General features: G+C 36.0%; 1 protein-coding gene across 1 annotated transcript; it reads right to left on the bottom strand.

The window, feature by feature from the left end:
• Positions 1–87: 87 nt before the first annotated feature.
• Positions 88–15817, bottom strand: LOC128160620 (proton myo-inositol cotransporter-like). Its single transcript, XM_052823975.1, has 9 exons — positions 15199–15817; positions 5819–5981; positions 5172–5374; positions 3105–3216; positions 2605–2768; positions 2381–2495; positions 1574–1815; positions 975–1127; positions 88–608 (listed from the first exon to the last, which is right to left on the bottom strand). The coding sequence occupies exons 1-9, from the start codon at positions 15647–15649 to the stop codon at positions 382–384; spliced, it is 1830 nt and encodes a 609-aa protein (XP_052679935.1). The 5' UTR covers positions 15650–15817; the 3' UTR covers positions 88–381.
• Between the last annotated feature and the right edge of the window lie 677 nt (positions 15818–16494).

Raw genomic sequence — 16494 nt, 5'->3', positions numbered from 1 at the left:
AATTTAATTATTATTCTCACTTCCTTTTTTATTAAAGGAAACAACCAAATTTGATATAATTTCATTCCATCCTTAATTTCATACATATTCCCTCACATGTCTTATTTCTACAATTGAACATTTTTAAAATAATCTATTATGTCCAAGACTTCGAGTCATGCTAAAAAAAATAGATATTTGTGTAAATTTAATTTCCTAAATAACGAACGTCATCTCATGAAGGACGGTAGCCATCAAGTCTACAGAATACAATCAACGCGGTCTTGGAGTTCTGTTTGATTGTTTACTGTCGATTGCAAGTAGCCCTTCTGATCACATCAATAAAGATATCAGATTTTATTCCTCATTGGTTAATGCGACGTAAATATCGGCCGATTGTGCTCAATCCGGGGAATCAATCTCGGACTCGCGGCCGTCCCTGTTCAGGCCACGTATATGAACGTACTGAATGTTTTCCACATTGTAGTCTATTTTGGGCCCTGTGCCACACCAGGGCCTGGCAAACAGTCCTTCCACCTCCTCCAGCGTCTTGCCTTTGGTTTCGGGTAAAAATAGCGCCAATACGATAAGGCCAATCAATGCCAAGCCACTGTACAACCAGAATGTACCTGCAGAGAAGAAAATAATCTGCTTGATTAATTAATCTAATGAGTTTTCCGTTGTTATGATGCAACATGTTGATTTTAGCTCTTTGGTAAATAATATTCATTCTGGAAATCTTTTCGAGCACTCCTCTGATGATATTCTCTAAAGATGATCCGTTTACACATTGAGTCAAACAAAAAGAAGCTTTGTGGACCAAATTTAAATATTTGCAAACTCTTACTGGCAAAATTTCCATATTTTATCCGATGGAAGACTAGTATCACTAGTCTAATGCTGCTTGTAAGAAGTATTAAAAGGTCAAATAATTCTTGTGGAATATTTTACTAGTGTTAAATTGTAATCAATAGATTAAGCAATGAAATACCTACCAAATCTAGTTAGGGACTGTGTTAAACTTAAAAACGACATAGACATGGCGAGATTTACGGTCCAGTTAGTAAATGTTGAGGCTGCGTTGCCCGTACTCCTGGCCCAGGAGGGGTAGATTTCTGAATTGATAGTCCAGGGCATTGGTCCCATCCCTAAACAACATGTAAAACAGAGATAGTTGCAATATTAAACTTAACATAAATCAAAGATGTTTCATTTGCTCCAGACTAGAACAAGTGATACAACCTTATTTATTGGATAAAACGTGTCACATGATTGCCTTCTACATTTCTATGGTCGGCAAGTGGCAAGTCATACCGTGGTATAAGGCAACTTTATGTCTTTTTCATTATATTTCTTTTTTTAACTTATTTACATGCAAAAAGTTTTGGTCATCGACAAAAAAAACCCCACTAACTAGGATTGCCACTGACAACATATATATATGGATATACGTGTATTTCGGGTCATTAAAATTCATGGAAGGCTAGGCTTTGCATCGTCATCTTTGAACTTTGAACAACCCGACATAATCCCTAAGTCAATAACAAACCTAATGCTAGAAATTAATATTGTGTGTTTGTCTGGATACATTTACCTGGAGCAAAAAACATGAGGTAAGCAACAAGGCCTATCATAGGCATCCAGTAGAACTGGGTGGGGCAGAAGTCGTAGGCCCACGTGAGATCCCCCGGGAGGTGGGTGTCGTTACAGCGGCCAGACACCGCCTTGAACGGCTCGTCGTAGTTGGCCCTCAGACAGGTCCCGTTCTGTGGACCGTGGTCCGTGTCCAGGTAACAGTAGCCACAGGTCAGATCCCGCATACACGAGTTGCAGTCTCTACAAATGTGATGCGTGTAAAGCATTTAAAACGGAGTATCTGCATTTTGCAAATACTTTTTAAACACGTTTCATTCCTCATATATAAATTGCATGGATAAAGATGTATGTTAAATTATTTTTTTTAATTAATAAGTATTTGATGCTTTTTTCCTGTTGATATTTTTTATATATTTTTTTTGCAGCTTTGGTATACATGTATATTATCTTTAACAAACATGTTTGGTCTTTAAACAGTGCCTGTTACATTATAGTTCTTTATTAGAATAAATAAGAATAATTGAATAATGAATTTTTCAAAAATCTCCATAAAAAGTATATCATTATATGATGATAAATTAACCTTGCAAGGATGACATTCAGAAAAGTTTGAAACAAATGGTATGATATCGGTTCGAATGAACTCAATCAAATGGTGACTGTTGATCCCTCATACTTTATTCCCTTTTGGTAAAGTGTAAACGTCAATACCTTATTAACAAATCTGATTGATTCACTATTCACATGTCATGTCACCTTTGATGCTGATTCAAAATTAAGGGGACGTTCCCCTTTCAAGACTTACACATATGATTGACATATCGACCCTGCTGCACTCGACTCTGTAAGGGTGATTGGAGCAGTGTTCATCGCCGAAAGCTGGAACCCTATGGCCAACCAGGCCAAACTTACAATCGCTCCTAATCAAATGAAGAAGAAAGGGTCAGATACTCGAATATGATATTGAAATAATTTATTTTTCATATCGTATTAGTTTTAGTAATTTGTTTTAAATGTAATTATGAATACCTATGAGGCTTCCGAGCGTCAGAGCTCTGCGGCCGATTTTCTCCACGAGAAATAGTCCCAGGACAGTGAAGACAAAATTGACCGCCGCGGTGAATGCCGACAGCCAGATAGTGGTCTCGTCCCCCCGGACACCGGACATCCGGATTATGGTGGCGCTGTAGTACCTGTGTGTAGGAGGGACCAAATTTTACACTAGTGTCATAACACGTCGTAGTAGCATGACAGTATACCAGTGTAATGTACTATACACGTAGAATGTCAAGAAGAAGAGAGGACCTATTCTAATAGTCCATAATTTAAAATGTAATGACTGTTATCTGAATTTCTCAATAACTGATAACAATCGATAATTTGACTGTTGAGGAAACGATAAAATAACTAACTTTATTATTGCATGCTTACAAAGAAGTTAGTTAGATGATAGATGTATGAAGAGTAACTGTTAGAGAGAGAGAGAGAGAGGGGGGGGGGGGGGAAGAGAGAGTGTGTGTCTGTCGTACATCACAGTATTTATTCCCGAGAGCTGCTGAAACAGTTGCAGTCCACATCCAACAAATAAGGCTCTTCTGACCGACGGAGTCTGAAGCATCTTTATCAAAACGGGTGTCCTCGCTGAAATATAAAAGAAGTGTTCCGAAACTCTTCATAATTTTGTCAACTTAAACATCTGCGTATTTGTGTAATGTATGATACAGCTCGCACAATGGTGTGTTTCGTATGTTTGAAACTTCTGCTGTAAAAAAAATTGTATCCTTTAAAGTCTCATAAATATTAATGCATTTTTAAATTCTCTTTAGTTTCTGTTGTATGCATACTCTGTTGATGTTGGTGCCACTTATGACTTCCTCGCTATTTGAACAAAATTTTCTTCAAAGTTGTAAAAATTTGTCGCATACAGAAATCGTGTTGATTATCTAGCACTAGTGCAAGTAAGTGGTTTAAAAAAATGATTTATTACCCCATAGATAATATATTAACAGAAAACGTGGCGTCTAAAGATAAAAAAACCCCTCCCTGTCGTAAATGGGTTTTTTTGCCAGTAGTACGTATTGAAAAATTTGAAAACGACGACGTAGAATTTTTATTGTGTAACGTCAGAGAAGTTCTTGTAGAGATTAAAGGTGATGAGTTGACATACCATAGGTTGTTCAGCTTTTGATGCCAATTACTAACTGCAATGCGATTGCACTGGGGAATTTCTCGAAATGTCATAAAGCCCGGTGACCGACTTCTTAATTAAGAAGGAACAGATAAAAATGTTAGGTTTTCGCTCTCAATCACAGTTTCAGTTAATGTATTTGTACTTTGTTTATTTACAATGGTTTGGGTAAACTGAGTTTAGGTTTTGATTCATATCAGCACCAGTACATGCAAATTACTACATGTAAAAATCGTTAAAAACTTAGCACACACGTACATACACACTTTTTTGTTTAAGAAAGTTTCAAATACCTCTGACTAACACTGGCTTAACTATTTGCAAAAGCAGCCATATATTAAAGGCATCCTGTATTTATTCCACTAAAATTTTTCGTCATGTTGTATTCCATTTATTTCAACGTAGTTGGATAAATATTATTTAAGGAATAAGGAATCATTCTTTGAGTATTATGAGGTGATAATTTCGGTCGGGGCGTGGTCAAATCCAATAAAGCCCGAGGGGCTTTATGATAGATTTGACCACGCTCCGACGGAAATTATGACCTCATAATATTCAAAGAATGATTCCTTATTACTTATATTTATATTATTTCCAATTTGTACAATTTAAACAACATTATTTTAAAACCACTATTTTCTTATGTAGCACATGCTATGTATTACTACGCGGCGCATCCAATACCGTTTCTCGGTTATGCTATAAGACACGCCCATTTTGTGTCACTCATGTTTTATGAAGTTATAGGGTTTTAGGGTTCAAAATTGATTCGTAATGTTATCACAGACAAAGACAGTTGAAAATGTAAATATAATTGTTTATTACATTCCATTCAAATGTATCCTATGATATTGTAATTTCATCGCACAATATTGTATTGCATCCCTTTTTTTGCAATGCATGGATTGTCTACTTGTGTGGTATATATCCCACTGTATTGTATTGCGTAGTGTTATGAATACGCTGACCATATTTAGTGCTATCGATTGTTTCGTATTTTAGAGTATTGTTTTAAATATTACTCCATTGTTCAGACTATATTTAAACTGTTTTGTAAGAAATCGTATTATAATAGCATTACACGATATTCAATGATATCTACTGTGGAATCATTTTTATTCGTGGGGGTCAATGTTCGTGGGTAACCAAAAAAATTCCCTGGTTCGTGGGAATGTAATTTCGTTGGTACCAAGTTCGGGATAATACTGATAAATATTAAACAAATGACTGTGTATAGGTTTTTGGGGAGGTACATGTATATTCGTGGGCAAGGGTTACCAACGAAAGCCACGAACATTGCTCCCCCACGAACAATGATGATTTCCCAGTATTACATTTGATCAGATATTTTTATTGCAGTGTATTGCAAATATATTCATTTATTTATCACAACCAATATTTTTCTTACATTCACCATCTCGTGCTTCAAGGTAGCTATTTTTGATGCTATCGAATTCTTCGTCAATGTCGAAGTGCCCCCTCATGGTCTGGAGCACGCGCCGAGCGTATTCCTCCCTCTCATTGATAATCAGCCACCGCGGGCTCTCTGGCATGAACACAAATCCCAGGAACTGAACGAAGGAAGGGATGCCCGCCAAGCCGAGCATGTACCTGTAAGGAAAAGTCGACAGGCAATCAACGCCAGGTAAATAGGAGTATCGCATGGGGAGGGGAAATTAATAGAACTGTCTGAGCAAAGGGAAGATTCATAGTATTCATCTATAGATTGGTTATTCAAATTAACATGAGAAGTATATAGACAACATGCATAACCATTACCATGCAAACGTTTAATGTTCATAGGAATCAAAGTACAGTAGCCAAAAAAAAAAAACCAGGCACGCAGCAACGAATGTGGAAGCTAGCTCTGCCAATTTTTAAAACAAGAACCTTTCTGTTATATTAAGATTTGTTTTGTTTTTATAAATATGCAAGCCAGTTGACCCCTTTGTTTTGTTCAGCCCCTCTACTTTGAAAAAACGAGGCCACTTGCTTTTAAATAACAACTCTTTGTTACATAAGTCAAAACGAAGAGGACATAAAGATTTTTTTTACCTCCATCCGACGTCATACTGGCACCAGCCAAATATACCGTCCACCACGCTGGCCACGAACTGGCCACACGCCACCATGGCGATGTTTGTGGAGACCAGGCGCCCACGCTCATTGGCGGGAGAACACTCAGCAAGGTACATTGGTATCGTGGTAGAGGTCAAACCTTAAAGAGAAATGTGGATTCAATAAACACATTTAATGCAATTGGGATATGGACTAAACGATTCATACTGTTTTGGTTATAATTTGAAATTCTTTCCAAATTAAGCAGTATACCACAATTTGTGGCATTACTAAATACTGTACGTAAACTTGGATTTATGCATGCATCCTGATATTAGGTCAGTTCAAGTTTGTTCCAAACTGACTATGGAACACTTGAACTCAAACTTTGGATTCAAAAAACTCGATTCCGTATATATGAGTTTTACTTTTATCCAATATACCAACGAAGTTATCATTCTACTACATCGGAACTTTGTTTTTTTCCTTCAGGGCTTTTAATTTGTGATAAATTTGGTTTGATTCTCTCTCCAGATTTCTGATAAGACAGAACCTGCATGCGAGAAAAAAATCGATTGCTAACCAATCAGAACACAAGTAGACTCTTCGCCTTGGTACTATTTTCAACATGTTTTTCTTCTGTCACACTTTCAGATTATAAAACGAAGAAAAGAAAATACATTTATTTCATAGGATAATGATTTTAACATCATCTTCCTAAGCTAATGGATCGCTGCTTCTCACCCATCTGACAAGAACAAATTCCAGCCATTGATTTTCATTTGTGGGAAGTTGTAACATGTACGACAATTGCCTTCAAGTGTCAATTAGATTTCTGCAACGCCAAATATTTGTCGCTTTTAGTAAATAATTCGACGTAAAAGCGAGTTATTGGTTTTGGCTAAATCATTTTCTTACAAAAAACATGCACTTATTTATTTTGGTCTCTTTTCCTTTTTTTTTTTATTGCATCGACTCAAAATATTCATGCGAATTCTGTACTCCTTTTGATTTACAAATATTATACAATGATATATTAGAGCTTTAACTTCCCAATTATGTGATTAAGCTCATTAAAAGCTTAATGAAATGCCAATACTGAATGGGTTTCATGATAGTGTATTATAATGGTTATGAAAGTTACTAGTAGTTGCAAAAGTGAGATCATTGATTACTCCCAATGAAATCGGCAATTTATTGTCTGAAACATTCCTGAAGCTTTTAAAGAGCCCAAACTGTTGGTGAATTTAGAGCAAATTTTGTTGACAGGCTATTGTTAAGTTGATTTTAACCCTGCATTATCCTGGCGAGTGGTAAACCGACACTAAATAAGCTCTAATTGACGGTTGCTTTTAAACAATTAGTTAAAGTTCTACACAGCCATCCAAAACAATTAATATACAATTATAACAACCGCACTTTTGTGTATTTAGTGAAAATATTATCATACATGCACCCCCTCCCCCACATTGACTTCAATGTAGATTTCATTTCATAAATCAATTTTACCCAAACCAACCATACCAAGTGCCAGATCATTGTATATTTTAGCGTCACTATAAATATATATATTCGTTTAAAAACTTTCCCGATCTTGTTTCCTTTCAGTACAAAGATAATTTTATATCCGCGAAAATAATCCCCAACTATTGACAATAACTCATCGCGTTTAGTTCAAAGAGCTTTCAATTGATAAAATATTAATAAAGTACTAAAAGATTGCATCCGATGGATTTTGGGGACTGCAATGTGATCCTTGGCAAACAGAGGCATATGGCGACGTTCTGTGGTGAGAAACAATTCAAGATGCTCGGTAAACTCATTTACAAATAAATGAGATTTGATCGAATCGACGCAATATTTCCTCCAACCGATTCTCAGAGAAAAGAAAGTTCCTTGTTTAGACGATCTAATCAGCTGTTTAGATATTTATTCTGCTTTTAAATTACCCTCAATATATAATTATTCTATGTCCCCATTTCTTCTCTTTGTCACATATAATAATGTTACTGTACAAAATTTTCAACATAACAACTCCGGTGAATTCGAAATGTATCCAACATAAAATTTACAATCAGTTTTCGATACTCATACTTGAAACCAGAACCATACTCGTTTTGGAAATCCTATCCCTTTCCCTTAGAAATTACTTTGTACATTGTCGTTTTATCAATATTCGTTGAACACCAATTTTCGTGGATTTTCGTTGTTGAGATGATCCCAAAAATAAGTTTTCAATGAAGTACAATTATATCTTAGCACTGCATAAATAGTATCAGTCGCCACGAATTAATTTCAAAATATCCTTAAAACCGCGATTTTCTCTAAATCCACGAAAGATAGTGTTTACGAATACTGATAAAACCACAGCATGTCTAGGTTTAACATGTTGTCTTGACATATCACGATACTGTGGTTTCATTTATATACATATTTAATATTCAAGGGTATCAATTTTCGTGGACAAAGTGAAAATCACATTTTCAAGGATACGTAAATTCGTGGCCGATGGCCCTATCAATACAAAATGTTAAAGAAAGTGTCCTTCAATGAAAATATAATTTCGTGGATCAACTTAACAACGAAATCCATGAAAGTTTGAATTCAACAAAAAACAAAAATAAAAAACAAAAAAATAAAAACAGAGTATTGTCAGATATTAAATCTATTTGTACACTTTAATCTTGTCCGTCTTTGACCTCCAAGAACTGCTTATCTGTAACCGTTTGAATTTCCTTTTGTCAATTTGTCATGTTGTAGATTTTGAATTTACTGGGTGGGTGTAAATACAAAATTTACTGTTTTGTTGTAAATTTTGTATTTACACCCACCCAGTAAATTCAATATCTACAACACGACAAATTACTCAACTTATTGCAAAATTATACACCATAATGATTATTCTAAACGCATCAAGTTGATGAAGTTTCATAAAGTTTAATTTATCAAAGACTTAATGGTCACAGTCATATCATCAAGTTTTTCAACCCCCGGACAAAAATAAAAGCGAATTGTACTGAAAATATTGGGATGCCGGACGGTAAGTGCTTAGAGTAAAGATGCAGTTGAAAAACAATGGACAGGTAAGGACTACTAATTGTTATCAACCTAGAGTCTTTCTATAGAAAAAACAAATAAATTAGGAAAGTGCATGTTCATGTTTGGTGTTGCTCTCATAATCTATCTCATTAGACCAATTATTTTTACATGCAGCTGGGCGTGAAAATAACAAATTTCGCAACATGCCTGCCTCCTTATTTTTTTTTCCATTAAAAAAACCACCGCATGCAGACAAGTGTAGGGTTTTCAGGTGTTCGATATATTTTTCCTTCTTGCTTTTTCATTATTCTGTTATATCGGTTCATTCATTATTCACAGGTTTTGACGCCCCTACCGAGGAACATCTTCAGAGACGCCTGATCCTGGTCTAGATTACCATAGTGCAGTGTTTCCCCATTAGGGCATCGGTTTCTCTGAATAGAAACATAATCAGGGAAGGGTATTTAATAAGCACTTTTTTTACACAATCCCATCGTCAACCCATTTTACCCATCCCCGTTTGGTAATGAGATTCTAGTCCAACATTAAATTTGTTAAGCCCTCTACAAATTGCTCGAATTGCTTTAACACAGTTGTTCAGAATCAACGCTACAAGTCAAATATTAATGGCTTTGTGTTCGGTTTCTCAGCAGAAGTTCAATCGTTTTGTTCCTCTTGGAGCCGATTGACTCTTTTTTTTTTCCAAGACAAACACTATCTGAACTTGTACTATAATAATTATTGCATATGTTGGTATTAGAGTCTAAATTGCATTTGTTTATGATAACCTTTGTTATCAACGATAAGCATTTATTGTATATATTAAAACAGTTTTGTTTTTCTCCAAAATTACATATAGACGTTGGGATGTTTTTAACTTCGAATTTGTTTTGAAAGGCCTCTCAATATAAATTTTCTAATAAAAAGACAATAATTTGATCATTTTCCCTTTTAACTAAATGTCCGCTTTTACTAAGTACTTTGCCAAAATTCGATAATAGACATGCATTTCCATTTGTCTTACTTTATTAAGATCCCTCATGACAGATACCGTTAAAATGTAATAGTTGCATAAACAAAATTACTGCAGTGTGCTTAAATGTGACTATTTTTTACAAGTGCTACACGTGCGTTGTTCGCCGTTTTTTCTGTGTGTCTATATGAAGGTTAAATCGATTGTTCAAAACAATATTTGTAGACTCTTTGCTTTTAAAGCAACTTAAAGTTTGAAGTTTCCGGAAAGTCTGAACAAACTTCCTTACATTACACGTAAGCCTCTAATGTGCAGTGGTGGCATTACTTAAAAAAATAACGAAGTGTTAGACAATTTTATAGGTACATGTATAATATGATATTGGGTCGAAACAACCGATGTTTAAAGAAGATGAAAAATTCTATACAGCATAAAGCATCGGAGTTATTGGAGCAAAATTAATACGGCATAACAATTCACAATTCTAATGTAACGCAGTTCCTTCATAAAAAAGCAACAATATTAAATCAAAATCTAAACTAGATTCTTGTAGCATTATGATTTGAGATGACGCGTGATGACACTGATGTCAGTGTTTAATATAAAAACATCGCTTTGGAACGCCACAATCGCAATAACCTGGCATTGAACCAGGGCAACCTAGAAACTGAGAAAAAGAATACATCAAACAGCACGAGATGAAAGAAGTTCCGAATAAGAGGTTGTCGATTGCAAATTTCCGCAGAACATTATGGAGGAAATAGATGAGGAAGACATCCCAATATTCAATGTCATCTAGCACAAAGCTGGCTCTGTATTCCCAACAACAGCGGAAGTCAACAAGCCATTGCAATAGTTTGATGTGGTGGAGAGGCCAAAGAATTGCAATGCCGTTTCAATCAACTTGATTTCTTTATTTAAGCCGTAGCTGAACGATAGATAAAAAAGAGAAGTAATTTGGCTTTAATTCGCACCAGCTTCAGGTTAATAAACTATGATGTAAATGATCACACCATTTGACAGTTCTAGGTCACAAATGGCAAATGTTGCATATTATCATTTATCATACTCCACAAGTTGTGAGTAGTAAAGTGGTTTTAATGCGTCAATTAGGCCATCGGTCTGTCAGTCAGTTTGACCTGTACGAAAATTGTTGATAAGAATTTAATATGTAGACGTGAATATTCACAGGGATTTCAGACTCTAGTACTTTTTTTTTAGAAAACAGTTATTGAATATTCCACTGAAACCATTTGTCAGCCAGTTTTTAGTTAAAAAAAAAAGGACATACATGTTATGTGGAGATTTATATTTGAATATTAATTTTTGATTTATATATTGGGGATATCTGGGAGTTTTTCCCCTTATCTAAATTATTTGTCGTATTTTATGCAAAGCAGTGTCAACATGGTCAAGCTTCTTTTTTTTTTGTCAAGTAGAAATGCTCGAGGAAGCATGCATGTGATATGTGAACCTATTTCTTTCATTTTGGATGGAAGTGATGATGCATTAATATTTAAAGCATTTTGTCTTATATAAAATGATATATATACACAAAAATGACTGGAACAAAAAATAACGCAGTTTTTTCGCACAGCTCAATGAGAGCTCTCGTAATAAGCTGGAGGGATTGTGAATCAGACCGCGAAAATCCTTAATATTACCGGATATATCTTTTTAGAAGCATTGAAACTAGCGACACCCCCCCCCCCCCCCGCCCCCGGTTCAAAATCAAATCGTCATACGTGTTGTGCAGTTGTACTGAGATTTCTTTCCCTTTTACTTTATTTTTTGTGCCCATGAAAAAAAACTACGGTTGTAAAACCAATACAAAAAAGCTCCTGCTTTAGATGGACAATATATATATTAAAGGTGAATCCGTCAGTATTCATTTTTTGATAAGAAGTACACAAATGTACCATGCTGACAGTTTGCAGCTAAGTTAGGTTATCGTTGACTTCAAATCAAATAGGTTCCATGTCAGGTTTGTACAGATAACAGGGCTAAGAACTTTACTAATGGATAAAAGAGCTTTGGGAGAGCAAAGAACCAGAATCAGACTTTTAGAGTTTGTCTCTTGTGAGTAAATCCTAATCGTTTAAAAACTATAAGCCCTTTAACTACAACCATTCCCTTCTGATGATAAAAACAAGATTATCAGTGTATAGAAATGTTGTTGTTTTTCGAAGATGTGGTCTTTAGTACAGAGGTTGCGCTTTAATATCAACTCGGACCTTGGCTCTTATTCTCGTGTATAATCGAGTTATTTGATTTTTTTTTCCTATCCTGAAGAAGAGAAATCGACCAGCAAAACACTTAATTGAATAAAAAATGATAAATTTGATTTTGCTGACGAGAATAGAACGTACCAAAGGCCGATTTACGCATTTTCTGTGAAGCTTGGAGTGAAAAAGACGTAAGGAGCACAGTAATCTTTTCATTTTTTTAGTAAATACATTAATGTCGGTGCTTTTTCGCTGAAAATCGTTGAGTTTCGAACAAATTAATACTTCTTAGATTTTCTTTTATCAAGATGTGAAAGGACAAAGTATGCAATTATTGAGGAAAGAAGGTATTGTTTATACAAAACTGTAACAGTTACTTCTTTAAACGAAAAATTAATGCACCAAAATGACACTGATAAAAAAATTGCAAAATTTGGATGACGTCTGTTCTTGGCAAAAAAGAGACTCCAATTCATGTAATGAGATTAAGATTCTGTCTTAATCTTGTGTATACTAGAAAGCAGTGATAATCTTAACCCCTAAAGCCTCATGCTTTGGGAAAAAAATTCTTCTAGCATGCTACCAGCTTACTAATTTTTCTATTAAACTTATATGCATAATATATATTCTTAAAAGAAGTCATATGGAAATAGAAACAAAATGCGTTCGTGTAATAAAGAAAATATCATGTAGTACTGCTGCGTTCTTTTGAAAACCATATATCCCTACGTCCCAATGAATGAGCACAGTTCTAGATTGATTTGACAAAGACAAGTGATTACTGGAAACGAAAAACAAATAAATATGGTAATGGGAAGCTTGAACATTTTCTACAGCGGCCGGTCTTTGACAATTAATGAGTCCTTGCTCCGAAACATCGCGCTTCTGGTCTGTTAGCCCTAGCAATACCAACCTGTTTTGCATAAGGAACCACATTTGTAGAATAATTCCGCATGCAACACCGCGGTGCACTAATGGTTAAACATCGGCTGTTGCTATGATTCAACAGTTCGGATTCTTCTCTTTTCTGTTAAGGTACTCAAGGGTAATGTTCTTCTCGAACAGACTATATTCACCAATTGCAAGCGTGGGGGTAGTTATAGATTTCATTTTCTCATCAAGACCTAGTTTTTGACAAGGAAATGGGCCAAATCGTATCAACTTATAGCTAAATTGTGGTCCATTTGGGATCTTTAAGGTATCGTCTATGAATATGATATGGCACGAAACTTTCAATCCGCAGCAGTAGTAATGTCGCTCAAGAAAGTGGTCGTCAGCAAAAATAAACCGAGCTTTTAATTCAAATTATACCAATAAACAACATCTTTAAACCACCGAATCAACAATTGAAAGAGAATTTCAAATTTTAAACAGGTCTCTGCTTTGTAACATTTTTTGTTGACATGGATGGAGGAACTTAAATTCTTCTCTGAAATAAAGTTATGTGTATGACAGTAATTTCATCAGGGTTTTTTATTAACTCGACCTTTTGAGCAATTTCAATTTCGGTAACGATATCAAAACTTTATGCTGCTGCAAGTGCTTTCTTCATTTGATATTTCTGTTTGAAGTAGTCGCCTTGGGGTTGAAGTTTTTTTTTAGCATTAAGGAACAGTTTTTTTTAATTTTGTATAGAAACCCCAACGGTTTGTTTTCTTCTTGTATTTCTTTTTGAAGTTGAAAGCAATGCATGCACATGCACTAGCACTCATCTACCAGTATATTTTCATTCTGATTACGTAGTTTGAAGCGCAAAACATATCCATGTTTTTGCTTTTAGCAGTCTGAAGCCACAGGGAAATACATAAATATTAAAACAGAAATCGAGAACTATTGAATAGGAAATTAAGTCAACATTGAGATGAAAGTAAATAAAGTCCGCCCCCGTAGCCTCACGGTGTTTCTATTCAGAGAAATAGGTTACTAGTTTGTTTGTTACCTTTTTGATTTCTGATTTTTCCAAAAAGACTCCCCCCTTTTTCTCTCTCTCTCTCTCTCTCTCTCTCTCTCTCTCTCTCTCTCTCTCTCTCTCTCTCTCTCTCTCGCTCTCTCTCTCTCTCTGGCCACGTTCGGGGCCATTTGACTTTCATTCACCAAAAAACATCTCTGATTAAATGGTAATTTACGAGTAATGGAAAATTTTGCCTGAGACAAGATTTCGTGCCTCCAACGATTCTTACATGGGGGTAATGCAATTACTGATATATCAGAGACGTACAGGGGTTGAGATGATGGCCACAAGAAGTTCAATACATGCAAACCCTAGCTTCCTTAAAAAGGTGTTGATTGCTTACCATAAGGGCCATCATTATCAGGCCACTACCAGTCATCGATTGGACATCTGTGGTCACTTATTGCCAGATAACGCTTCGAACTGCGTTATTTCTATCTTAAAGAGACAAAGTCATTTGCGCTAATGATAAAAAAGCGGGGGTAGAGAAATGTATGTTTTATGACCTCTCTCTTCATTTCTCTCTCTCTCTCTCTCTCTCTCTCTCTCTCTCTCTCTCTCTCTCTTTGTGTGTGTGTGTGTGTTTCAATTGTGGAAATAGTAGATATAAGAGAACTCTTCAAAATTGAAAAGTCTTTCAATGAATTCATACAAACAATTGCAAACATGCTTTTGATAGCATGGAGCCACTGTCACTTTTGCGGTTTGCCGTTTCTTACTATAATGGTATCTAGATTATAATAACATCAGTGCCGTTGTTCCATCTACTGACTGTCAACATGAATGCTGTGTTTACACTATTGAAAAGCAAAATCAATGATTGTTTCAGGACAGCTTACTCTGCATAGCCCCCAAATCAATCTGATCTCTGCCAAAGGTTTAAATTGTACTCATAACTCATACAAGATTGGTACCGTACAAAAGGGATAAAGGTCACTATTAAAGTGCGTGTAGAGTGTAAAATTGTTAAGTTATATGTGGCATAAAGGACGAAGACAATGCATTGGATTTTGAAAGAATTTGAAGACAATGCAATCTGTTTGGGGGAAGGGGGCGTTATGTATTTGCTGTTATAAATTCCTTGCTGCCCCCTTTAAGTAAAAAATTCAAAACGTGCCATGTATATTTGGATATAAATTCATGTACTAATGCAAAGATGAAATGCAAGAAAAAATTGTATTAAACAAACCTATGCCGGCTCCGACGATGATTCGTCCAGCCAGGAGCAGGTACTTGTCCCCGGCTATCCCCATACAGAGGGCCCCCACGGTAAACACGACACTGGCCCCCATGATCACGGGCCTCCTCCCCAAACGGTCATTCAGGAAGCCCCCGATCGGTGCAAAAAGGGCAGCAGCGGCCACCGTGACGCTGACAATGTACTCTTGCCAGACGAGCGAGAGTTGGAACTCGTTTCGGAGGAGAATCATCGCTCCAGAAATCACCCCCGTGTCATATCCGAACAGGAATCCCCCGAGGGCCGAGAAAAAGGTCAACACGTACACAAACCCGGGGGTACTCTTCTGTGACGAAAGACTGTCAATTTTCAAACTCAATTTCTCGTCGTCTGCTTCGTCGTACAGACTTCGCGGTCTTCTCGCGCCATTAGTAGTAGTCCCATTCGAAGACCCAGCCAACATTTTCACTTTTGTTTGTGTAATTTTTTTTATATCCCCCCAAGAAATCACAGAAAATAATTCCGTTGGTCCCCCCGTTCAGCCTTGGCTTTCCTCTGTGTCTTCGTGCATCTGAGGTTCATTCGGACTGTTATGACACGGTACCACAGCCAGCGAGATCAGATATTGGAAAACCGAAGCGCTTGGATAAGAGATTTAGTTATCGATCGCAGCTGCTGTCAACCGAAATTAGCCTCTTCGGGGTATTGATGATACCTGGAAAGCTAACAGGTGAATTCTGATATCACTTATTGACGGGATTTTAACAAGTCACAGTTTATTTGTTGTAATGAAGCCTTTCTGAGGGCTTCTCTTTATAATTAAATCGGACCAGTTCTAGGATTGTAACTATAATAGAATTTTTGCTTGTTGAGATAACTGGACGGACGCAAGTCTATACAAAAACACACAAATTATGCTTAGAGATCGGTAAATTGCATCAAGAAAATATTTTTACTTGAATAAAAGGGCTAATTGGTTTTTTAAGTGACACTTGTCATTTACTGAAAAACAGTTTTCTTCTTACGCCAATTTGTTTCAATGAGTAAATACCGTATAAAACAGGGTCTTGCGTGAACTAAGTTGCGTGTTAGCATTTACGAAATGCTGATCTTGAAAAAATAATTGAAATATTTATTAACGATCTTTAAAGATCATGCAGCGAAAGCGTAAACAAGACTTTCGAGATGAGCTTGCAATCGCCATGCAGTAGAGATCAAGAGGTATAACTATAGGAATAATTGTTAGAAAAGGTTAAAATATAAATTCTTAAAAACAATCATGAGCACATGCAATATGATGATGAAACA

The sequence above is a fragment of the Crassostrea angulata genome, chromosome 8 (assembly GCF_025612915.1).
Source record: "Crassostrea angulata isolate pt1a10 chromosome 8, ASM2561291v2, whole genome shotgun sequence".
Lineage (NCBI taxonomy): Eukaryota > Metazoa > Mollusca > Bivalvia > Ostreida > Ostreidae > Magallana > Magallana angulata.
Note: the sequence above shows the minus strand (reverse complement) of the source record. Positions and strands in the feature narration are given on the sequence as shown.

Excerpts from the sequence above, each read along its gene's own strand:
- LOC128160620 (XM_052823975.1), bottom strand. The coding sequence starts at position 15,649 with ATGTTGGCTGGGTCTTCGAATGGGACTACTACTAATGGCGCGAGAAGA. Across the intron at positions 1,816-2,380 it reads TCGATATGTCAATCATATGT|AGACTGCAACTCGTGTATGC; the intron begins GTAAGTCTTGAA and ends TCACATTTGTAG. Across the intron at positions 1,128-1,573 it reads CCTCATGTTTTTTGCTCCAG|GGATGGGACCAATGCCCTGG; the intron begins GTAAATGTATCC and ends CATGTTGTTTAG.